Consider the following 27,400-nt stretch of genomic DNA (forward strand, 5'->3'; position numbering starts at 1 on the left):
GGGATGGGGTAAGGGGACAACATATGAAATGTAAATAAAACATCCAATAAAAAAATTAAAAAAAAAAAAAAAAGAAAGGATGCTTTAGCACAGATACAGAAATCAACTTGACAAGAGAGCAGTTAGTTCAACCCTTGAAACACTTGCCAGTACTTTCTGCCACCTCTTTTTTTGTTGTAGCCATTTGAAATAACATTTAGTTCACTGAGAGCCTGAGCAACGAACCAGAAAATGCTTATTTAGTGTCTGAAAAGAGTGCACGTCACAGCTCAACCAAGGTGAAGAATAGTAGAGATGTCTGTGTTCTACCTGAGAGCGCAGCCCACAAGGCAAAGCCAAAGAGCATGACTCAGGTCCAAAGTGATCTATACACAAATGAAGTGTATACCTGTATGAGCAAGCTACCTTAGATCTTATCTAGGCAAACAATTTAAAAAATTATTTATTTGTATATTTTTCAGATCCTAGTACTCTATGTGAAAACTGAGCAACCAATGACGCTGGAGGTGAGAACATATTTTTGGTCTAAGTCAAGGTGATCTATAGAAGTACAAAAGCCAAGAAAAATGGAATATTTAATCAGTGTGGATGGGGTGTGTATGACAGAGAGAAACAGACCTAAGCAGGCTGTATATATTCATGGGTGTACATGCATGTGTATGTGAGTGGTTTTGTGTATACAAGAATAACTCAAACTAGAAAAGGATAGTCAATATCTTAGTTTTTTTTTCTATTGATATGATGAAATACTCTGACAAAAGCAACTTTTAAAGGAGAAAAGGTTGGCTTATAGTTCAGAGGTACAAACATCATGGGGAGAAATTGAATTACAATAGGAGCTTGAAGCAGCTGACCAACTCACAACCACAGTTAGGAGGGAAGAAAAATGAATGCTGCTGCTCATCTTTCACTTTATTTATAAAGTCCAAGATCCCAGGCAGGGAACAGTGCCTCCCACAATAGGTGGGGGTCCTCCTTCAATTAATGCAATCAAGAAAATCTCCCACAGACTTATCTCTCAGGTAATTCTACATCCGTCTAGTTAACAAATAATACTATCAAACCTGTCGGATGAGTTAAATGCATGTGTCAACATGTTCAATGGTACAGCTGAGACAGAACAGAATTAAGAACAATGGTATAAAAAAAACCAAAAAAACTAACAATTGCAAAGATGCCAATAATAAAAAAAAAAACCCCACACTAATATAACATGTGAAATATATGTTAATTGTAAAAAGAAAAGTATTGGGCTGTGGAATGTAGAAAAGTATGTACAGAGAACTTCTAGTTGAGAATACTACATTTTATTTGTTCTTAGCAAGTTCATAAAACTTTAAAATTGTATGTGAATAGAGACTCCTGGGACAATAAGCCAGCCATGCTTGGCACTGTTTGCAATCATTAAAACAACCCTCTGAAGTTTGATGGTTTATGGGCAATTGGTTTCTCACGGACTTGGCTTAATTTTCAGTAGGGGACACCTCACACTTAATCTTCCATTTTATTCAAGATAAATGGGAAGGAATTAAAAGACATTTTGCTGAGTTTGTTCTAAGGTAACAAATAAAACATGATTTACACAGCCATTTAATGAAAGTTGTTCGATGCCTTTCATTTGATCTTCACAGAATGTTATCTTAATTTACCTTGAAACAGTGATTGTTACTACTGTATGTTTTAATTATGTGCTAAAAAATTTCATTTAGGTAACTTGAAAAATATAAAACAAATCCTAGAATTAGACTAATGACATCAAAACAAATAGTTTTTACAATACTCTTTTATTTTTATAACCAATGATACCTTTCAGAATGTATGCACATTCAAGCCAGGCTTGGTGCGTACTGTAGTCTTATAATCCTAGTATTCAAGAGGCTGAGGTGGGAAGGTCCTGAGTTCAGTACCTGCCCAGGAAAATTAATGAGATTCTGTCTCAAAATAAAAAGAAGGAACATTTACCACCACCACCTCCTCCTCCACCACTACCACTGCCACCACCACCATCACCACCACCAACAACCCCTTGAGATAAGGGTTGGCAGTGGTGGCCTTAGTTCTGTCATCAACAATAGATATCAAAGAATATTTGCATATCCTTAGATTATCTCACATTTGTGAATTAGAGGATAAATGCATTTACAGAACTACTATTGGTACACAGGGATCCTGACAAACACATGCTAATCATGAAAGTTCACAGTTGTTTTTACATTGCAACTTTGCTTCTTTAAAACTTTAAATATACAGTGCTTTATTTAAGTAATGTTCACACATAATAAAAGCTTGGATCAACATTTATACACAAAGCTAATTTCTCTTTCTTAGTCTCTTTATGGATTAGGAATCTCTTAGTTGTCAAGGAAGCCATGCTTTCAATTAAGTCTCTGAAGTAGGGGTTATTGCCAAACTCCACACAGCCTCTACTAGGATAAGGCTATTTATGGAGGTAGGTAGATTTGTGCATGTATATGTGAGTACTCATGGAGACCTGAAGGGAGCCTCAGAGTCCCTGGAGCTGGAATCATAAGCATTTGTGGGTGCTGGAAGCTAAACTCTGGTCTTCAGCAAGAGCAGTAGTGCTCTTAACTGCTGAGCCATTTCTCTTGCATTTAGTTTTTGTTTTTATAATTTGCCTCATGAATATGCATATGATTCCTGGAGTTTTTAAAGCTTCTGTGACTGTATCCAGAGACATCAGTTAAAGATGTTCTGTATATCACCACAGTAAGATGCTTCCAAGTTCTTCATATATTTTTCTGTAGAAAACCTTATCTTTTTCCTGATAATAGAACTGTCTGCAGAATGTGTCTAAGAAGCATGTTTTAATGGAATCCTGCAGTGGAAGTCAAAATGCTAAGAATATAGGCCATTTGGGAGGCCATTTAGTTTCTTCAAAAGTTATAAATGAATATATTCTTGCCAGTTATAAAAATTATTGTTATATTTCATATGCTCTAAAATTTTATCCATTTTAAGACAAACAACCATCATACCAAGCACTACAAAGGACTGGATCTGCCAGTCAAATGTAGCTTACATTTGAGTGAGAGCTACTAACATGATGAAGAAGAGGAAGAGGAGAAGGATGACTAGAAAGAGAAAGAGGAAGAGGAAGAAGAGGAGGAGGGAGGGAGACACACACACACAGAAAGAGAGAGGGAGAGAGAGAGAGAGAGAGAGAGAGAGAGAGAGAGAGAGAGAGAGAGAGAGAGAGAGAGAGAACTAAATCTACCATCTTGGAATTAATGCAACATAGTAGTGCTTTCCAGATCTTGCAATTGGACATGACTCTGACATGCTATTTATATGCGCATCGGGCACCAACTGGTCATGGCTCTTACATGTTATTTATATGCTGATAGGGCACTCCATGTAACTATTTATAGAAACATCATTTTGTATCTGGGCAGTAATGAATGATTATGAAGTGCTGTAGTAAGGTCTAACTGGAGAAGGATGAATTCATTCAGTTTCTATAGCTTTTTAAATGACTTTCCTGAAAAGCCAACTCCTCTCTCTTTTTATCTTTTCTTTAATATTACCCATAAAAATTAGATTTTAGATGAAAAACATTTTAGATATTTGGTTTTTATAAAATGTTAAAGTATATATCTCTATATATGGGGATTTCAAATAGGCTTTTTAGTTATTTGTGATATCACAAGTTCAGAAATTACTAATCACAATGCCTTCCTTATTTTTGACAATGTATTAGGAAACCATGTTTTTCTTTCACACACGATTTCTCATTTATTGTTTAAATCATCAGCAGCATTTTACTATGAATATAATACTTAACACCATACAATTAAGAATTAAAAAGGAAGGTTTTTTTCATTCCTCCTCCTCTTGCTTCCTCTGAGATCTTCCTCCCACAAAACATGTTTGGGTATCTAGGGATATTTTTGGCTTCCTTGTCTATCATGATTAGATTTGTATTCAAATTTCACAGGCTGGAACACAGGGTATGCGGGTCTGAAGCTCTGATTAATGATTTCTATACAAGGAATGTAATTCTTGGCAGATTCTTGGCATAACATTTTTGGCAATATGGTATCTTGATAGCAGAGCATCTCTAAGTAATGAAATTTGCTAAATTTCTCTAGCTCTGGAAGGAAGAATGTTATCTGTGAAACAAAAATGGATTCTAGACATATTCTATTTAAATATCCTAATTAAATAATTTGCATATTAGTTATCAGTAATAGCTCCAATTTAAAGTGTACTACCTTCCTTAATTCTCCAATGCACCCTAAATAAGATTCTTCTTTTTTTTCCTGTGTTTAAAGATATTTGTATTAATTCTTTGAGCATTTCATACAATGTATCTTGACCATATTCAGACTCAAGCTTCTCCCACATCCACCTTCACACACTTGCTAATTCAACTTTGTGTTTGATCACAAACAAACAAACAAACGCTACCATATAAACAAACAGAAAGAAAAAAATCAACTCGTTAGATGCAGAAAGCCAACTTCTCTTCATTTTCTTTTTAATATATCAGGTCCAGCTTGTGTTGCTCAAATGTCTCTGGGAATGGGTTCTGTCCGATAGCATAGTAGGTATACCAGGCCTACAACATAAAGCTCTCCTATGTGCTATCAAATTGCAATAGCTCCTAAGCAGTGCACCATTTTCTGTCCAGGTTTAAACCTCCATGCTGAAACTTTTCTGGCCTCACCTTGTACAGATTTTGTGACTGCTGTCCCAATCATGAGTTCATTTGTACAACAGACCAGCTGTATCTAGAATACAGTCTTCTTGTATTCATCCACCAATCACTTTCTGATTTGTTGTCAATCTCCCTTCCTGGGATGGAACCCATACTTGGTGTTGTTATTAGTGGACAAAAAAAAAAAAAAACCCTTTACTTTTCTGTATAAAACATATTTGGGTCTAAAAATCTAAAGAAAATATTTAAATGACCCAAGATCCCCATTTCTACAGAGTTCTTTCTCCACTTTAGAGTAAGACAGAAAGGCAGGGATCAGGAGCAGTGTGAATGCAACAGTGGAAGGAAGCCCTCTCATTTATGGAGGGCATTCTCTCTGAAGTGGCTACAGATAGGCATCTAAGAAGTTTATTATCCAGAAACTCACTTGGACTCCACTACCATGAAAACATGAAAACACAAGGCAATATTTTATTGCCACTTATTAAAAATTTCATGATCATAATGTCTTATACATAGTTGCTTTAAGACTTGGGACACTTGTATTTCAAGAAGTAAAGGGACTTGACACAAATACGGATAGTACAAACTATTTAATCTTGCAAAACTGTACACAATCTGAAAGAGGAAACTTTAGTTCTTCTCTTGTATTCACCAGTACAGTTCACTGAGTACCAAATAAATGTGTAATGATCTTGTGCCAGATAATAAGTAGTTAAACTGTATTTAAAACATACAGTTTTACAATATTAATTAGTCAATATTAATTATTTCATAATCGTTCTCAGTGACAGAAATCAAAATATACATCTTTAATTGTCTTACCAATTTAGAAGATGTTTTTGTATTGATATTCAATACTGAAAATATAGAGTTTTATTCACTGTGGCTGAAATTGTTCTAGATATCCAATTGTTTTATTAAAATATTTTATTTTACATTTACATGTTTATTTGTTTGTGTATGAGTGTGTAGAAATGTGTCCCTGTTATGATACATGTGTGCTTGTCACAGGATAAATTTTAGGAATTAATTCTTTCCCAGCGCCATGTGGATTCTAAGGATTGACCTCAGGTTGTCAGTCTTCACACAGAGCAGCTTTACCTGCTGAACTATCTCATCAGCTCTCTTAAATAACAATAGAAATATGGCACAACCAAGATGATGTAGACATGTTAAAATAAAAATGTTATTAATAATGGCAAAACCAGGTTTTACAGCAATGTAATATTAGAAATTCTTCTGAATTCCTTTTTTTTTCAAAAAATAGCAATTGAGACACTATTTTTACTATATTTTGCACAAGTCTGTAAATCCACAATCATGTGTCATTAAAAAGGTGAAAGTAGATGCTTTTAGTTTGCCTGTAAGCCTGTTTAGGGAATCCATTGCTATTAATTTCTTTGGTTATTTAATCCTGTAAAAGTATTTTAAAGCATGTGAAAATGCATAAGCATTTAAATATGAATATCTTGTGACCTTGTTTGAAAACTACAATGACAAAACAAAAACAAAACAACAAAAAAACAATTGCCACTGTCATCTTACACACACACACACATATATATAATTTTATATATACATATATAGTATATATAATGTGTGTATATATTATTATATATACATATATAGTATATATAATATGTGTGTATATATTATTATATATACATATATTGTATATATATATAACATGTGTATATATATATATATTAAATACAATACCACAGTTTTACATTTTAGAGGGTTTTATTTTCACCTCCATTTTGTACTTTTGCCTAGTTTTCACACATAACTTTATATTATTTTAAATTGAAAACAGGAATCACGCAGAGCAATAAAGCGCTGTTTCATTATTATTGGAAAGCTTTGTGTGTGTAGAGGAGGCATAGTTAAAAAGAGAGGGGAAACCTCTGCCATGGGTTTAAAATTTAGTGTTCTTGAGAAGTTATCAAGCTCAGTTAGACTGATTTAAGAAAAACTTACTCTGAAGAGTAGACTAGGAAGTACTTTAATTTTACTAGCATTAATCTTAAGAGAGAAACATACCTGTAAAATTGATATGGAGTTTTTCAAAATATCTCCTTACATTTGAATTGCTGAATTCTACTGTTAAGCCTCACAAGACCCATTGTTTCAGTATCCTAACCTTTTAGAGAGGGAAAACACTCATCTGTATTGTATTTTAGATCTTTATACAGGTACCCATTATCTTTAAGTTTTAGGGATAAGTGTCTGACTCTTGCCTCAGGTCTGGCCTGGACTGTGATAAGAACCCAGCAGCCTCACTGAGTGAATTAAATTTTATTTATAGAAAAATGACTAAAGATTGTTAGACAACTTTGAAAGAGTGTGGATGATAAGTTGTTACTACATCTGGGTTCAATGATTTGTTTCTTCACAGATATTGATGGTAAATATTCAAAAACACCCTATATGTTCTGTTACCATCATAATATGAAGCATTTCTTGATGGGGTGTATATGTCTGGCAGCTAAATGGATATTAGGGTTTTAATATCCTAGGAGTACAGTCTGTAAGCCGTGATGTTGGGCAATGAGTTAGGAACTCAAACAGGATGGTGTGTTTCATGACCAATAATTGCAATATACTGAAATGACTTGACATCTTTTCATGAAAATATACTTAAAATTTCTCCGTGATAATCTGCACACCTAGAGCAATTATAAGTAACAAAGTTCAACTCTTGACTCATTCTCTAAGCCATCCACAAATCTTTGGGTAGCAAAGGAGGCAGGTCACACACATATCTATGGAGAGCAGGGCTTCTAAGTCCTAGCCAAAAATTAATTTTGTGTTAAACTATGTATGGTATTACAGAGCTGAGATTTTCCTCCTCAGGTTTGGTCACAGAGACAGAGCATGGGTTGGCACCATATATTACACAAATGGACTTGTATATTCATTCAATAGCATTGGATTACATAGGCTGGATCCTTACCCGGGCTTTCTGCTCCATTTCTAGCATTAATCTTTCATGTTGCTCAGCTATAGCCAGTGTTGCAGAGTGGACCTTCTGGTAGATCATTTCTCCTTCCCTTGTTTGAAAAGTGAATAGTCCTTCTCCCGTGTCACACATTCTGTGAACAAAAAGAGATTAAGAGATGGGTCTTTGTGGGTTCAAGTGTGTCAACAATTTCCATATTAGAGATGCTCTTACCCTCAGGTTTCTTCCTCTATGCTACTTCATTCTTGGAAAATACATCTAACGCATGCGTCTCTAAGTTCTACATGAGAGGCACTAAATGGGAAAATCCATGTGTACTTGAGTTTTTAATACTTAATTAAATGTGCTGGATCATTAAAAAGTGGAGGCATCTGAATGCTGAGGTTTCCATACTAGCAGAAGTAGCAGCCAAATACTTTGATCGAAGAACAGGAGTTTTAATGTCTGTCATATATGCTGTATTTAAATTAAGAATATTTGGTTTTAACATAGTCTCTGCCAAAACAGGGGTGTAAATTTAGGCAAGATGCTTTCTGTCTGTCTCTGTTTGATGTATTTACAAAATAGGAATAATCAAACCACTTCATACAATCTTAAAGGTTAAAGAGTTGGTAAAGAAACAGTTTATAATGCTGTATACAATGAAGTATAATGCAGTTAGTACTATAGGTTACACATATAACAATATTTAACTTCTTACTAGAAATTCTAATTGAGATATCAAAATGATTTCATTTTCAACTGTTTAATCATAATGACTTGATAAGACAATCTTCATTGACAAATTATTAAACACCTTTGCAGATCAGTTTTATTAGTATATGTTATTTATAAAATCTTATTTTAATTGGTATTATAGCCCATCTTTGACCATAACTGAAGAACACCTCTATTCATTGATATTCATACACTGATATGAGGAACTGGCTAAGTTTTTATGCTGTTGGTTTTAGGTAATATTGTTGATAGATTTACAGGTTAAAACATTAAAATATTCATGAGGTCAAACTATTGGACAATTTGGATTCTTCTGTGTGACTCTGCAAGGGAATTTTAGTAGCAAAGAAATGTCTCAAGAGACTTCTGACATTGCCCAGACTGTGACTGCCATCCCTCCAGGCCTCATTCAACCAGTACTTAGCTTCTGTGAAAGCGATCTTAATAAAATTCACACAGCGTGAAATGGAAAGTCTTGGGGAAAAATGAAGAGTTTTCACAAAGTGAAACAAATGAACTATCTTTGTTGATGCTGGAGTATTTGGAAATGCGAAAGGCACAGAAAAACCATTGATAAGTTCTGAGCACATCTTATTTGAGGTGGAAGTTTTGTTCATTGTCAAGTACAGAACACTGCTTATTAGCCTCAGGAAATGAGATAATGAAGACACAAATTGTTATTTCATACTCAGTCATTGAGATGTGAAGTGCTGATGTCTGTCCACGTCCCAAGACTTAAGTCTGCCCAGTGGGGGACTCTGAATGCTTACAGCAGGGTTTTCCTAATTTTAGAAATAACTACCATTCACTTTCTTTGAGTCAAGAACAAGACATTTGAATGTATTATAAAGACTAAAGAAGCATTAACTGCAAGGAGCTGCTTCTCCACAGTGATTATATCAACCAAGGTGAAGGTTCATACTCTCACACGACAGGTTCATGCCTATTGTTTTTGTCAGTCATGTTAACTTGAACAATTTAAGACTACTTGCAGTAACATGTGCTTTCTGAAGGAGGATAGGGAACAGAAATGTAGACTTTTTCTTTTCTGTTTAAACAGTGTCATGGTAGAATGACTTGCTTTTCAAAGGAGTACTCAAATAAAGCAAATCATGTCCACTGAAAAATTATTGAGGTCTTGTATTATAATCTGTATCTTAACATTGTCCTATGTAATTCATTTTAATGTTAGGGGACTCAGCTTGTTTATCTGAGCATACTCTTTCCTTAACATGGGAAGAGCTTAAGGAGGGGTGCTCATTGCATTGGAGCATCCTGACTCTATGTCTACCAACTTGACGTTAAAGACATTCAGTGAATGCATTTATTTTGTGGAAAGGTGAAAACATGGATGGTGTGTATCAGCTTAACTCCAAACTATGATTGTTGGTATATATATTTTTCCTACCTATTTTATTAAGGGTTTAACCTCTTCTCTATACCACCACCCAGCAAAGGTAGTGGAAGAGAAAAGTTATTAAGACATGAGGGAAGTAGACTTGTTTAGAGATAGTGTTTTGGGGGACGAGTTCAATCTTCCTTGTCAGAATATCAGCAGTTCAGTCCCATAGCAAACACCAAATATGAATCAGCAGCTGGAGTCCAGTCCTCTTGGCAGGCAGAGATCACACAAGAGCCAGCAGCTAGAGTTCAATCCTAAAGAAACTAAATGGAAGCCCTGAAAAGCCCCAGGAACCTGACAAGAAGTTCTTTGGTGAGTTTCTTGCTGGCTTTACCACAACCAGAGCTCAGCAGCCCGATGTAAGGAGACCCAATACTTGTGTGTCATTAGTGAAGAATAGCAAGAAGGAGCAAACCAAACCAATGCTTGAGCTCTCACTGTCTGTAGCGTCATATTTATATTCCTTTATCATGTGGCCTATCACATGTCCTTTCACAGTTCTGCTATAGCAAAACATCCTTTAACCTGTGTCTGCTTCAAAAAAAAAAAAAAACCATTCTGTCATATGTCTGCTTTAGCAAAACATCCTTTTATCTGGGTGCCCTAGTAAAACATCATTTGACATAACTGAATAATTAAAGATGAGGGTATTGTCTCTCTTTACACTTAAGATATTTGTTCAGGACATAACTTTTCCTAACCAACTTAAAAAAATAAAAAATTAAATTTATGCATATGGGTGTATCTGTGTACAAGTAACATCACATGTTTCCCTAGAGGCCAGAATGCACAAAGTCCCGAAGAGGGCATCAAATCCCTTGAACCGTGAGTTGTTGCTGATTAAGAAATGCTGAAATGGGTGCTAGGAACTGAACTAGGGTCCTCTGGAAGAAAGAAGACACTCTTAATTGCTAAGTTATTTCTACAGATCCCTCTTTATCTAAATAAAGTTGTTGAAAGTCCCCTTAATCTCTGAGGAATAGTCTGAGACCTTATAAAAATTCTAAAATGTTAGTAGGGTGGACACACTTGCTTCCAGGTTTGTTTTGTTTTAATTGGACATGGGTAAGAAGCAAATTATATCAGTCTAGGATTCTCAAGATGGTGGCATAAATTTGGACCTTCAGGTCATGGCCTGACATATACATTTTTTATGTATTTTAAAGTCATCCCTGTAAATCAGATACTGAGAATTAAAAGAAGAGAAAATAAACACAATTAATTATTTCTGAGACTTTTCAAGTAGCTCAAGGAAGTAAAACATTGCTTAAGAAGCCCTAAAATATTTTTCCATATGACATTGAAAATTGCTCTTTTCATGCCTTTGAAGAATTGTGCTGGAATTTTGATGGGGATTGGGTTGAATCTGTAGATTGTTTTTGGTAAGATGACCATTTTTACTATGTTAATTTTACCAATCTATGAGCATGGGAGATCTCTTCATTTTCTGAGATCGTCTTTGATTTCTTTATTGAGAAATTTGAAGTTGTTGTCAGACAGATTTTTCACTTGTTAGGTTAGAGTTATGCCAAGATATTTTATATTATTTGTGACTATTGTGAACAGCGTTGTTTCCCTATTTTCTTTCTCAGCCTGTTTATTATTTGTATAAAGGAAGGCTACTGATTTGTTTGAGTTAATTTTATATCCAGCCACTTTGCTGAAGTTGTTTATCAGACTATCAGGATGTTTGCATGAGACTGTATCTCTTCAGAATGTCAGAAGCTATATCTACTAAGTTTCACCAGCATGGTTGCCTAAACACAAGATGAACAAGGACAACAGCAATGACCATGCCAAAGTGGATGATGAAGAGCCCAAGATACCTCATCTCTACAGAAAGAACTACAGGCAACAGAAGAAAGCCAGGAGTGAGAAAAATAGCCTTCTCTAGGTAAGAGAACATCAATCAGTTACCTAATACCAAAACATACATACAAGCAACTTACAGGTTCTGGTTAGAAATATACTTGTACATATATGCATATAATAACAAATAATGATAAAAAGAGGCCAAGAATTTGAAACAAAGCAAGGTAAGGTCTGTGGGAAGGCTTAGAGCAGTGGATCTTAACTTGTGGGTCATTCAGATGTATTAACAACTCCTACTGAGATAGATTTGAAATAACAACAAAACTGAGAGTATTTTTCCTGAAAAAGGCCTATAATGTAAGTACTACAATGTGAGAGTATCAAGAAGTGAAAAACAGAGACCTGACCTGAACATGCTTTTAACTGTTACCTCTTCATCTATAATATGGGGCCAACAAATTTTGGCCAGTTTTGAAAGTCTAATTTAGTTATTAGCTCATTAAGTGACCTAGTATGGATGCTAATGATCAGGGCAGGGCTTATTTAGTACATCTGGGTTACCAAACCCTCCTTATTTATTCTTTCCAAAGACTGTTTACAAGATGGTTCTTGGAATATTGGTTTTGTTTCTATAAAAGGCCTGGGAGATACCCTACCTTGATGCTGAAGGGAATACAAAATCTGTGCGCAGAGGTCCCTTCATTAATCTCTTCAATGTTAAGGCTCAGGCGAGTCTCTCTCTTTGATAGCAGCTCACATGTGCACACTTCAGAAAAGTTGTGTCCAATTCTAGAAGTTTTTGCCCAGTCTCCTCATTGTTTCATTCAATGGCTTTTATTATGTTGCATGGTAATCAACCACATTGAATAGAATGGCTTTGACTTGTGAATCTCATAGAAAATCATGATACTGAGACATGTATTGTGTGCTAGGTTGTCAGGATATGATAACATGATTAGAATCTACTTCAGGGGTTTCCTTAAATGGATAGGTTTTAGATTCAATTTCCTGAGGACATTTCTGAGAACTCTATCTTTATCCCATCTCAGTACTTCTATAATGACTCAAAATTACAACCATCGTTTTCATTCCTATTGTGTCCTAATAAATAAATAGTATCAAGAGTATGTGTGACTATGTGTGTTCAAAGGAACCTACATTCCAAATGACACAATTTTGATTAATCTTATTCAAAGTTATTATCAGTAAAATAGAGACAAAGCAGATTTCCCAATGCTCTGGTGTTTCTCTTTAGGATTTAAAATTTAACATTCAACTATAGACAGTAATGAAACCCTTAATGCCACAATTTTTCTTCAGAACAATTTGAGCCAATTAACACTTTCATTCTGTTCATGATTTATTATTTATTATCACTTAACATTGTTTGTATTTTATCTCCTTACTATTGTAAGATCCAGTCTGAGAACTCTAGTGAGTCAAACTTAGAAATCAAAGAAAATATTGAAATAGATTGAATGCATTTGAGTCAAGCAACTGACAAATAAAATCTCATGTTAGTGAAAGACAGCTGGGATTTCCCCCAAGTTGTGCTGGATGCTTGTTATTAAAAGGAGAAAAAAAATCCTATGTGAATCTATGTCTTTCTCTACACTAGTTTAAGTTTCTGTGTTTAAGTAAAATGATAATAGTATAAACAACAATGTGAAAGAATTAGTATATAAACTCTGAGAAGGGAAGAGATATGACAAACAGATTTGTTAAATGTAAAAATATTGATGAATCTACTTGTGAAAAAACTTTTCTTTGTATTATGTATGCATGTAATGTACAGGTTTATGTCTGGGTAGATATGCAAGCCTGTGTATGCTTAAGGAGGCCACAAATCAATACTGTTGTCCTGTTCTGTCACTATATACCTATTGCTGTGAGTCAGGATCTGACACTGAACCTGTGCCAGTGGCCAGTGAGCTCCTACAATTCTCTTCTGTCCTTGGCTCATGTTGAGTCCTACATAGTTTTTTTATGTGAGTGCTGAGATTCTAATTCTGGTCCCACTAATTATATAGCAAGCATTATTGTTCACAGATCCATCTCTTTAGCCTTGTAAAATTATTTCAAAAGAAAATAAATCAAAAGATCAAGAAAACAAGCTGGGCGGTGGTGGCGCACTCCTTTAATCCCAGCACTTGGGAGGCAGAGGTAGGCGGATTTCTGAGTTCGAGGCCAGCCTGGTCTACAGAGTGAGTTCCAGGACAGGCAGAACTACACAGAGAAACCCTGTCTCGAAAAACAAAACAAAACAAAAAGCACACAAAAAAAGATCTAAGAAAACAAAAATTAGAAAACACAGTATAAACTAAGAGCACTAATAGTTTCTGAATAATAAAATAGAAAGATGCTGTAGTATTTTAAAACTTGTTTGTTATGTTGTTTGAGCATTGAGATAATACAACTCTTAAGAGTACCTGTAACGTAACTGTTATTAAGTGAATAATATTTCTATTGCTGATACTAATAATAACCAATTAGATTTCTAGAATGCATTTTTAAATGGGAGTACAAGATGATTATTAAGCACAATGTGCTAATGTTTCTGCAAAAATATGTCTGCCAGAGTCTGAAATATTCAGAGGCGGATGCTCACAGCTAACCATTGAACTGATCAAGGAGTTCCCAATGGAGGATTTAGAAGACTGAAGGAGCTGAAAGGGTTTGTGGTCCCATGAGGAGAGCAACAATACCAATTAACCAGAGCTCCTAGGGCCTAAACCACCAGCCTGGGAGCACATAGGGAGGGAACCATGGCTCCAGCTGTATATGTAGGGGAGGAAAGGCTTGTTGGGCATAGGTGGGAGAGGAGATCCTTGGTCCCATGAAGGCTGGATGCTGAGTGTGGGGAATTCGAGGGTGGGGAAGTGGGAGCTGGGAGGTAGGTGGAGGACCATCCTCATAGAAGCAAGAGGAGGGGGGATGGGATAGGGGATTCCTGGGTAGGGGGATGGGGTTAGGGGATAACATCTGAAATGTAAATAAAATATCCAAAAAAATAAAAAAAATAATGTGAGGCAAGATTTCAGTAGCTAGGAGTAAATAAAGAGATCTACGGTACAGCATTGTGCATGAAGCAATCTTGAAACATGCTGAGTGGAATTGGTGAGGTAGCCCAGTGGCAGAGAGTTTACCTGTCATGCAAAAGGTTCTGGGTTCAGACCTCCACATGTCAAAAACAGAATCAGAATGGTTGGTAAATGATCTTACTACAAAAACAAATGTATGATATGATACATACTATTTATCTACATTTGGTCATTCCATGGTGTATACACAGCAAAATATTGTTGCTTCATTTGGCAAATGCCTACTATTTACCTGCTAATTTTTAAAAGTGTGTACAGGAAGAATTTATGGATATTTTTGCTTGTACAAGCACCAAGTTCTTAAAGAATATTAAAAAATCAATAACAGTGTTTTATGAAGTATGAAGTATTGACAAGGCTCACAGTATAGAAAGACAGTTCTCATAGGTAAACCTTCATGTTAGTGGTCAAAACTTCCTAAGGGTTGCAATTAAATTGAATTAGTTAAAATTTATTTACCCCTTTTCATTTTAAGGCAAGTTTGCTCAGTGTCTCAGGAGAAGCATGGTGTAGCTGTTGTGTTTATACTGCTTAGCTCATTCTCTGCTCTTAGAAGACACTTTCACTATCAAACTTGAAAAATACTCTGCCAATCATCATTAGGAGTCTCTCATTATTTCAAATTTTAAATCCTCTCTCTCTCTCTCTCTCTCTCTCTCTCTCTCTCTCTCTCTCTGTGTGTGTGTGTCTCTGTCTCTCTATGTCTCTGTGTCTCTCTCTGTGTCTCTGTGTCTCTGTGTTTGTCTGTCTGTCTGTCTGTCTGTCTCTCTGTCTCTCTGTCTCTCTCTCTGTCTCTCTCTCTCTCTGTCTCTCTCTCTCTCTCTCTCTCTCTCTCTCTCTCTGTCTCTCTCTAGAGTTGGCTCTTGAACTTGATTTAGCTGTCACAGTAGCTGTGGTTGTCTCCATAAGATCAAGCCAGTCAATACCCTAGCATGGATTGGAGTCTCAATGAGAACTTATTGGCAGTTGATAGCCTCTGTGAGAGGAATAATCAGTTTTCTTTAGTGATATGACCCATGGTAGACTGCAATTGTTCCAGTAGAAGGCCCAGCTCTACATCTATGTGCATTTGGACAACACTAATAATCCTCAGAGGGTTATACAAAAGTAAAGACATAAGAAATTTAAATTGTATAGGAGTGTGTGAGTGCAGAAAATGTGGGAGGAGTTAAGAGAAAGGAAGCAGAAATGATTTAAGTTCACTGTTTTCATCTATGAAATTGTCACAGATCTCCAGTAAAAAGGCAAAAAAAAAAAAAAAGTGGAGGAATCTGGTTGCCATCCCACAGTCAAAAACTCTGATCCAGAATTGTTCCTGTCTGAATGAACAGTAGGAACAAAAATGGAGAAGAGCCTGATGAAAAGGAGGTCCGGTGACAGGCCCAAATTGAGATTCAGCTTAGGAGCAGGCCCCAAGTCCTGACACTGTTACTGAGGCTATGGAGTGCTCACAAAAAGGTGCTATCATGACTGCCCTCCAAAAGATCCAACAAGCAGCTGAAAGAGTCAGATGCAGGTATTTGCACCCAACCAGTGGACGGAAACTGCTGACCTTTGTGATTGAATTAGGGAAAAGCTGGAAAAAGCTGAGGAGGAGGGAGACCCATAGGATGACCAGCGGTCTCAACTAACCTGGATCTCTGGGATCTTTCAGACACTGAACCACCAGCCAGGCAGCATACATCAGCTGATATGGGGCCCCCAACAAATTATACTTCAGAGGATTATGGGATCTGGACTCAGTCAGAGAAAATGCACCTAACTCTCGATAGCCTTGGGGCCCCAGGTAGTGGGGAGGTATGGTGGGGTTGAGGAGAACATCCTCTTGGAGACAGAGAGAAGAGGTATGGTATGTAGAAGAGTCCAAGAGTGGACCAGGAGGGGCATAAAGTCTGGACTGTAAAAAATATTAAAGAATAACAATAAATAAATAAAGACAACCAACTATACAAATAGGGCCAGAGAAGTGGCTCTGCATTTAAGAAGGCACAATATTATATTAGAGCACCAGAGTTTGTATCTGAGAACTCATATCACCAAGGCCTCCAATCCAGCTTCAAGGAATCCAATGCTCCTTCTGGCCTCCTGCACACACACACACACACACACACACACACACACACACACACTATGTACTTACACACAATCTAAAAAAGAAACACAACCATTTGTAGTTTCAAACAGTAATATGTCTACTTCCTTTTCTTACAAAAGTAATACACAAAGACTTTTATTGTTGTCATCATACATTCTTACAAGTATTCAGGTGAGATAATTCTTCCATGAATTTGGCCAGAAAATACTTTTCTTCAACTGATGTATATATTTCTTTCTAATCATCCACCATGTTGCTTCTGGTCTCTACATCTACTTAAGTGTTTGAAGAAAACTGATTATGTTTTATTCTAGTGACATTATCACTAAAGAGGCCCGTGTGCCACCAGAAATTCAGAAAGAACAGAACGAAAGCCAAATGTTAGTTACTTTTAGATGCTGAGCTTGTTAGATGATATAAAATACAATGAGTTCTACTAACTCCAGTTTCCACCCAGAGAAGAGTTCACTGTAGTTGAAGATCCATGTTTCCATAAAATATTTATGTAGGACTTTAATGCCCAATTCAACAGAGTTCAGTTTTGCTACTCTGAGTCCATCACCACAGAGCCCTTCTGGATAAGCTGAATGAGCACTGGTCGTTTGCATATCAACACTGGTCATTTGCATATGCTTGACCCATAGAGAGTGGCACTATTAGGAGGTGTGGCTTCATTGGATGACTCTCTTTGGCCTTAGACTTTCTATTCCTCAGAAGTATGAGAAAGAAATGTTTTATATGCTTATCAGGTCTAAAATATTTTCTGTAACAGTCACAGTCCTTAAAGATAGAGTCCAATAATAAGAGGCATTTATGTCACAGTTATCTGTGTGGTATAATTTTTTCTGCTCTGGTCATCTCACTCAAGATCAAGGGAGCTTGAATTAATAGGTTAAATCAATTGTGTGGGCAAAATTCATGCTTGGCAAGAAAGCATAGGAACAGTATGGGCTGAGATACAAGGAGTAACAACCAAGCAAGAAGTTAAGGAACAGAAAGACAAATGAGACAGGCCACAGAGTCAAACGTTATTAAATAATCAATAAGAAGTAGGGAGAAGTGATTATTCAAAAATAAGAACCATGGCAATATCCTTAGTACCAGAAAGTTCACGGGAGCCTGAGATAAGGGAATAAAGGTCAGATATAGCAAAGAAGGCAAAATCAAATTCAAATCTATGATTTATTTTCAAATCCCATTCTTTCATAATATTTTATGCATCTCTCTTATTGTTCATCCAGTCCACAATCCTGGCTGAGTGTGTTGACTGAATTCTCAGGGAAACCTAAGCTGGACTAGTGAGAATTTTAAATTATCTCTATTAGATGATTTAAATTAAATGACACAGTTGCCCCACAATAGATACTCAGCTGTGAAGGTAAAAACCCGAAGGTGAAGACTTCAGCAAGGGAAGACAGCCTTTTCTTGAGCTCTTAACTTTCTACTTTGATTCATCTGGCAGTCATATTTTGTTTCATGTATTCATAGTTTATAAGATACTCTTCCATCACCAGTTCATGATATTTCTGTGAATGGACTAAAATATATTTTTTTCAAATTTCCAAAAATACTTTGTATAAAAATTAGGTAGCTTTGGATAGCTTAATACTGCTAATCAAAATGATTGAATCACCTTTTTAGCTTATAATTATTAACAAAAATATAGATTTATTTTTCTGGAGTGAGCAATTTAAGATATAAATGGAGGGCAACCATGACAAATTTGGTTTCACAAACCAATGGTGTCTGATCAAAATATTGTAGGTATGTGAGTAGGAGGAAAGAACATACAAAGTTACTAAGGGGATGACATCAGTGCAACATTCTTTGATATTATTTTAAGAAATGTGTGAGATAGTTTAAACATCTAGATAATATCTATGCCCTTTCACACACCTCCTATAGGAGTAGCAAAGCAAGAGTGAGGGGAACATAAAATGATGGGTGTTTCCTTTTCTTTCTGGCTACAATCCTTGTACAGAATACAGCTCTGTGAAGGCAGGATGTAAGCTGGTCTCACTGGACCCTTTTCTGTTGTTTTCATCCCCGTGCTATGCCAACTGTTATAAAGAGAATAAAATGCTAAAGGAAAATTGTTGTGAGAAATTTACTCTTTTACCCTTGAGAGTTAATGGAAATTCATGTGGTATACATTTTATCTTATTTTTCTTAATGGTCAATGCCCTTGGCTGTGTATTGTAAATACCTATCAGGGATAAAAGCAATCTTGGTGAAAGATATTCCTTCAGCTTTGCTGGCTGTTATAGCTCCATGGAATGTTCATTCTAATCTTCTCTATGAACAAAAGACTCAGCTGCTAAGTAATATTTGCAGGACTTCATTTTTCTCATGGAATATAAAGATGCATTATAGACTCATAATTATGAAAAATCTTGTATCACTCTGCTGTCTAGGATTCTAAATGCTAGAGGTGCAAAATTATTTTGTATTTATATAATTCAGGACTATGTTTTCTTATATCTGGATTGATTCAACAGTTCAATTTCCTGTTATTGTTGATCTTATTATTTTCATGAGATTTCCCAATAATTAAAGAGGAAAGCAAATAAGTGATGTAAAAAGAATAACTTCGTATGTTTTTTTTTTCAAAATAATATATAGAGGGAGTAGTAATGGTTTTCAAGCAGGGTTAACTTGTTTGTTATACTAGGTTATACAAGAAGTAATAAGACTAATTATGAATTTAAGATGATGCCTCTGAAAGGTTTGTAGGATCCTAAGGAATGCTGATGAGAAGCTTAAAGATTGGCTTGAGCATTGTCTACCCTAAGAAAGTTATCTGTACTCCAATTTGAAACTCTGCCTTACATACTTTAGAGTGTCACCTTGAGGCTCAAAAGTAAATACATGTTGCTGTTGCCAAACATTTAGACAAGACAGATAGCAGCATGCTTTTGGGACATGGCTTCACAAGTGCTCTGTACCACATGGAAAGAAAATTCTCTCCACAGTAAGTTTTATTTTTCTTCTACAAAAGAAGTGGTGCGTGTGAGTGTATGTATATGAGTCTGTCTATGTATGCATATGATTATGTATTTGTGTTGAGGTGTATTGTATAACTGTGTATATAAGCATGAATGTCAGAAGACATCATTCCTCAGATACCTTAAACTTTTGGTGTGTGGGTGTCTCATGACCTGGAATTTTGCCAAGTAGGCTAGGGTAGCTGGACAGCAGTTTCCAAAGAGGTATCTGTCTCTGCCTCCTACCTCTCTATTACTGGGGTTATAAGCGTGAACCACCCATCCCAGTTTTGCTAGTGGGTCCCAGAATGCCCATTGAGTGACAAAAGTTTTCCTGTGGAGATGCAACACCCACATCTACTCACAGCAGATTGGGATTCCACAACAAAGTATAGACACCACCAAAGTTCAACTTGGTAAACCAACAAATTTTATTGTAGTTACTTACAAGAATATGGATGAGTAATTACTTTCAGGAACAGAAATGACTCAGAGCTGAATCACTAAGGCTCACCACACACTGGGTAACAGAATACAAAACCTGAAACCCAGAGCATGCTGCATAGCCTGAAGGTATCTCGATAGGTTAGAGTATATTTTCTAGGTGCTTCAGTTGGTGCAAACCTCTTCCAGGCAGCTTGGCTGGTTTCTGTTTTTTTCTAGGCCGATAGTCCTGTCTGTGAGTCTTCTCTGCAGTTTAACTCCTCTGTGAAAACAAACAATTCTATCTGGCCCTGTGAACTGGGCTTCAAACACAGTTTCTCTTATTCCCAGTTCCCTCTCTAGTATATGCAACCGCCTCAGGTTTTCCAACTCTTGATATTTGTGGGAATCTCAGATGGAGATAATCATGTATTCTAATGGCTTTCCTAAGCCAGCCCATCAGGGCCTGATTGCTCTCATACTGCCTCGTATTACATTGCCTTTGTCATAAGGAGAGATAGTTTTCCTACTCAACTTCCCTGTCTCTGCAGCAGTCAGACTGATCCCCTCCCCTCCCATGTCCCACAGCCTCACAAGCCAGGCTGCAACAGACTCATTTCTATTTAAACGTTCTCCCTGATTCCAGCAATTCAAGCACAGTGTATTTCTTAATAGCCCTAGTTTCTTGTATTGGACCATGGTTAATGTCCCATCTGCAAACTGGATCACAGACTTCCCTTTTTTTCTTTCTATTAAAGGTCAAACCTGAATGTGGGGGGTGTCATCTGTTGCTTTTCCACATCCCCCTCCTCCTCGTCCTCCTCATCCTCCTCATCCTCCTCCTCTTCCTCTTCCTTCTCCTCTTCTTCCTCTTCCTCCTCCTCCTCCCATCTTTGAATCTTCCCATGGGTTTTAAGTTTTTGGATCACAGGAAGGGATTTTGAGCACAAATTCAATGTGTTTTCTCTTTTCCTTCCCACTCCAAGCCTTAAGAAGCAGAACGCCAACAACTCCATCATATCCTCTTATTTATCTAATTTACTTGCCAAATCAATCACTAACATGGAAGATGCTAGCTGTATTTCACTTGTTGCAATTCATGCTTTAAATAAACAAGTTCTTGCTTTGACCCCATCTAAGGCCTGAGACTAATCTGTACTCACAACAGAGGCCAGGCAACTCCTGTTGCTACTTGCTGACAACCTCAACCCTTGTTTGCTAATCTTAAAGACTGTAAATTTTTCCCTAGGCTTTAACTGTTTTATGGCATCTCCATATTCACATAGTGAATTCCATTTATTGAACAGGCATGTCATTCCATACCACACTGATGATGACTGCCATCTGGGATTCCTTCCACTGACACTCCTCATCCTGATGGTTTAGCCTTAGTTATACATCTCACTACTCATAGCAACAACAATGCAAGAGCTGTTGTAGCACAATGGTACACTAATATACACCATACAGGTACTGGGAACAAGCAAAAGAAACTTATTCTATATACTACCATTTCATTTTTAGAGTCCATTTAATCATAAGCAGAAACTAAATCCCAAATCCCAAGCTCTAGGGAATCTGTGCACTTCCTGATAGCTGAACAGCTTCTGTTATAAGGAAACAGTTGTCTGAATCCAGACATTTCAGGGAAAATGTCTCCATCTTGCTGGTAGGGTCAAACTAAAGTCATGTTTCCAGGCCCAGGAACCTATTCTTAACATGAATGGTGAAAACTCCTTTGCTCAATGCCTTATGCCAAAATATAATCAGACAATGCTACAGCACAACCTACTCCCTCCTCAATTTGTGGTCTCATCCTTTAAATATGCTGTGCAATTTCTCTTCAGGGTAGCAGTTCATCTCCTGATTGGTAAGTAGCTTGATTACGATAAATTTTTGTCATCTACATTGACCTGATGTTTGAGTTATGTCAGATTTGTGTTGTATTTAAATGGACCCCAAAACACAGAAAAGCATAATGCTATCAGAATTGCTCCCACAGATACTCTCCCTTCAGCCTCCTTAGCCTCAGTTCAATGCTTTGCTACCCATAACCATGACCACATACTCACTTGTCATGACCTTTTTCAAGTGGCAATTATGTTGTGTGACAAAACTTTTCCTTCAGAGATACAATAGGCATATCTACTCACCTTAGATAGGAATCATGTGACAGCCAAAGTACAGATACTACCTAGGTCCAACTAGATGAACCAATGAGTCTTATTAGGGTTACTTACAGGAATATGGGTGAGTAGTTACTTACAAGAGCAGAATGACTCATAGATCTGAATCATCAAAGTTGACCCCTTCAAGGATGACAGCTCACATAAGGTGGGGACACGGAGCACACTGCACAGCTAGCAGGCAGCTCAACAGATTAGAGACTGTTCTTTCCAACTGACTCTGATTTAAATCTCTTTCAGGATGTTCTCTGCTTTCTGCTTCTTCCAGGAAGATGGGACAGTCTCAGAATCTTCTCTGCATTGCACTGCCTTTGCAGCTTGACTCTCTGAAAGGAATGCTCAGCTTTTATTACTTACCCTGGCAGGGAAGGGCCTATCAAATCTAGTCAGTTTCAGAGACGTTCTGAAACTATTTTAAGTAGTTTATCCTCCTGTTTAAGAAGTGTCCCTTCAGGATGGAATGTTTCAATCTAGGAGGAAACTGTTACACCATAAACTAAACTCAGGTTTTCAAAGCAGTTTATTTGACTGAGCCACACTCAACTCCACTCTCTTTCAGTCCTTAGCAAGACATACTTTTGAATCCTTGGTTAAGTCAGTGCTGTTGGATTTTCTGTTTGGAAATAGCTTCTGTTCTGAGACTGTGACTCACAATACCTCTGATAGGCCCAGCCTTAGTGTACGTTCCATTAAATTAGCCCTTTTGCCTTTCAGATAATTTGTCTCTGAAAAAGTATTTCCCCTGGTAGGGAGGGAGCTTTCCACAGAGGCAGCTTCTCTGGGGTTCTACTAGTTCACACAGAATTTGAAAAGGGAGCAGAAAACACTACTATTTCACCAGCTCATGGAAAGGTCATTTATCAGTGTGTTTCTCCTGCCTGTGATTGTACAGCTCTGGTAATGCTTCTTTTTCAAAATTCATTTTTGTTCTGGGGCCTGTGCTTTCTCCCCCTACAGCAAGTTTCATTATATTTAGAGCAGCAGAGCGTGCAGAAGATGTAGTTAGAATTGCAGGCAAAGTAGCCCGCCCCTATTCCTATTGTCAGTTTTCCACATGTTTAATAGAAGTGAAGTATGAAAAGATATTTATAGCAGATCAGGATTGAAGGAAACAGAAAGGCTTAAATCCTGCCTTTAGATTTGTGTAGCTTTATTCATTTCCCTCTGGGGTACTCTTTTAAACACATCAATTTTCCTTGGCACAAAGAATAAGACAACAATTTCTTTTAGTGAATATACTTTCTTTAGGGTCCCTATGTTATTCTCAGGCTCAATTTGAACAAGTTTTCCTAGTGAATAGAATGATGATCTGTATCTTCTCAAGATCCTATGCTGTCATTTGTGCTTTGGGTATCGAATGTTTGTTAGCAAAGTCTTAAGTGAGATAAGATTTAATCCCACAGACATGAAATATTTTCTATTAATGCAAATACTAGCTAAAGAAAATAATGTGATACTTTACTATTTAATTATTGTAGCTTTGTTTGTTTGCTTGCTTGAATCATCATTATGGATTTTATTTCTCTAGTTCTGCTGATAGTGACTTATATGACCTTGAGTGTTTGGCTTGCTCCTTATCTGTATCTTGAAATCTGTTCTCATTGTCTTCCATCTCTAGAACTGGGCTCAGGGAAACCAGTTTATACAGGTTCAGATTTTTTGCCTTCTGATTTGACCAATGGAAGACTTATGTACTCAAAAGGAGTAAGAAATTGGGTTGTTTTCTCCTGACACCCGTGGACTTTCTGTTTCACTACAGGTTTATTAACAATAAATTACCCTTCAATGATCCAGGTTGTCTGTGGGTTTTGGTTTCCTCATACCTTTAGACCTTGCTTTCGGAAGAAAAGATGTGTAAATTTCCCACTGCTGCTGCCCAGTGGAGTTCATCCATACTAAGTCTATTTCTTAATCATGCTCATACTTCTTGAAATGGTACCTATGTTGGGTTCACCTTTGTTAATCTCTCTGAGTGAAGTCTGTATATCTTCCTGAACCTCAATACGATTTCTTAAACAAACTGAGATTAACAAGGTTAACAAAGTCCATCTTTTTCCCTGGTCCACTGGACACACCAGTCACAGCCATGTTCTATTAGCCAGTCCCCATTAACAGAAGAATGTGTGTAAAAGCTGACCTAGCTCTTCTCTACTATCGATAATCTAGAGACTTATGAGCAGAAGTGGTTAGTATTCAAGCCATTACACTTTAGAATAAACTGTATTCCCAGCAACAGGTAACTCTTACAGTCATTCTTTGTTAATAAATTTTAAAATGGCTAAATATTTTAAGCATATTATAGAAGCAAAAGGTTATCAGTTGTTACATTATTGTCAGTGCCATTATGACGGGGAGAGAGTGCTCTAGTGCTGTGATTTCTGGGGCTACTGCAGCAGTTGAGGAAATTTGGCTCAGGCCTTTGGAAGATGAACAAGAAGGTAATTTATAACATGAGTTTCCAAATGCCTGCTGGCCATACATATCAAGGAATGATTCCTGAGTTTTGCATAATAGAACTAAAAGGTAAAAAATATAAAAAAGAACAACAAAACAGGAATTAGATGGCAGAATCAAATAAGTTTCATGTATTATAGTCTTTTAACAATAAATATATATTTTAACCAAAACTGATCATTCTAAATATTTATTGGATACAGTGTTGCATTTCAGTACTAGATTATACTTTTAATGGGACTCTCAGTTTGGCTGGAGTAGTAAGTAGTTCAGTTAGTAAGTATTTGCTGTGTAAGTGTAAAGACATGACTCAGTTTCCAGGACTTACATAAAAAACTGTGTGTCGCAGTTTTCACTTGTAATAAGAGGTTTGGGGGCATTGAGACAGATTTACCCTGGGAATTATGAATCAACTACCCTAGCCTAATCAAATTGTCAGGTCCTAGTGAGAAAGACTCTGGCTCAAAGTACAAAGTGAATGGTGCCTGAGGAGGAAAACAGTGATATCTGATGTTGTCCCTGGCCTCTAGTAGTATGAGCACATACCTGCACATGCTAACTCTTAGAAGATTTAAGCAATATGATCATAAATGCTACTCAAATGTTTTTCTATCCTGATCCATGACTACCTAAGGAAAAGGAGCTCATCAATCATATTTCTTAAGGAGTCTCCTGAGGACAGTCATGATTAGGCTGAAGAATTCAAAATCTACATAGTTTTAGCTGAGTGTTTAGCGAATTTGAATTATAATACTAGCTTAGAAAGGAAACATCTAGGCCAATGTTAACTCAGATATGTTGCAAAGAGACAAGCCTTTGGAAGAAAGATATATTGTAATTGTCTCTAGAATTTGCTCACTAATGTGTTTCTAGTTTTAAATCAAAGGAAAAAAAAACTGAGTCAGTACGTTTATGTTCAGTGCTGATGTCCTCTCTGTTATTAAGGACCTATTTGAATATTTGAAGGTAATCATTTGAAAAAAAAGAATCATATTTTACTGAGATAATCTGCCCTCCCCATTTTTTCAGAATTGAGAACCAAAGGTTTACAGGTATGAGAAGTGACATTATTTTTGAATAAATAATGTATTAAGAATATCAAAGCATCTTCAGCTGTGATGAAAAGTGGCTTTCAGAAATTCTGAAATCTGATTGAAATCAATCAGCCTTTTGTCTATGATCAAGTGCAAATGCCTGAAACTAGAATGTAAAGACTATTGGAATAGATTAACGAAGAATTATACCCAAATACATAATAGCAAATGTTGATGTTAAGGCTTTTTTTTTTCTGAATGTCTTTCAGAATTTCTGAAAGACACTAAACATTTTAGTTCATCTTATAATATGGGATTAAATTTACAGTTCTAGTTGAAATAACACCGTATCATTTTGAGGAAGGTTTTAATTTCTTCTATGTTACTGTAAAAGTCAAATTTCTTATGTTGCATGCCCTGGATGGACTCTTGCAGTCCAAAATTACATAAATTAATTTTCTTTGACCACACACATGTTTTACTGAATACTTAGTATATGCATTTTTTTCACACTGGCACAAACATATTTTCCACTATCTTTTATTTTGACTCTCTTAAAGACAAGCCTGCTTACATCACTTATTTATATAATTTTCAGGTTGTCTTTTGTGACCAGAGAAAAAATATAAGTCTTTGTTATTTGTTTTTTTCTATTTTTTCTTCTCATCAATAAATTCATGAAATACATACTTTAAGTAAATTTCTAATAACGCTGCTACTGCATTTTTAAAATTCCTTCCAAGGGAGATAGCTTAGGCAAGAACTAATATAATTAGCATTTTTTGATGGATGACTAGTGTCAGAATATAGCGATGAAACTGCTTATTACAGTTAAAGAATTCACCTGAAGGTGTATTGCATACAACAGCAAAATGCAGAAGACAAAACCCCTACATTTTACTTTAGAACAAACATATGATGTTTCCTACTTTTATTCATTGTATTTTCATAAGTATATCTTTCTGGCAAAATTTTTAGTATGCTTTTAAAGTTCTTATTGGATCTATAGCTTGTGACTTTGACATTTCTGCTGAATTTGTCATTAATCTTCCACGGAAATAGGAAATATGTCAAATTAAGAAAATTTTAAAATTAAATATTTCATTGGGATATAATCTTCAAGTAGTCAAGTAAATATTTTTTGAGACCTTAATATGTGTTAGGAATATACATGCTTATTCAAGGAAGCAGAATTGTTTTCAGTATTGATTCTTTTAACACTCGTTAAAGACTTAAGAATATAGGGAAGGACTGTGGGACTGCATAAGGGTATCCTGGGTCATGGTGGAGCAGGTGTCTAGAACCCCGAGACTCTGCGGATTCTGGATGGGATTCTGCATGAGAACCAGCAGGAGTTTGGTGCCCCCCAGAACCCAGAATCCTGAAAAGCAGTCACGGTCTCCATAGAATTACATAGGCCAGGCTATAGGCCTCAGGCCCTAGGGATTTACATACTAATGAAGGCCAGAGGGCAGAGCAAATTAAAGATGCTTCCCCCAGATCCTCCCCCAATCCTCCCCCTTTCTCCCTCCCTATATAACTCGGGACT

At 36.5% G+C, this 27,400-nt stretch overlaps 1 protein-coding gene across 1 annotated transcript in view; it reads right to left on the bottom strand.

The window, feature by feature from the left end:
* The window catches only part of Dok6 (docking protein 6), a 411,556-nt gene that overhangs the window by 95,155 nt on the left and 289,001 nt on the right, over nt 1-27,400 (bottom strand). The window contains exon 6 of the mRNA XM_028768962.1: nt 7,638-7,776. Coding sequence (XP_028624795.1) covers nt 7,638-7,776 — 139 coding nt within the window. The remainder of the gene's footprint in view (nt 1-7,637; nt 7,777-27,400) is intronic.

This window comes from Grammomys surdaster, unplaced genomic scaffold, assembly GCF_004785775.1.
Source record: "Grammomys surdaster isolate TR1022 unplaced genomic scaffold, NIH_TR_1.0 189, whole genome shotgun sequence".
NCBI lineage: Eukaryota > Metazoa > Chordata > Mammalia > Rodentia > Muridae > Grammomys > Grammomys surdaster.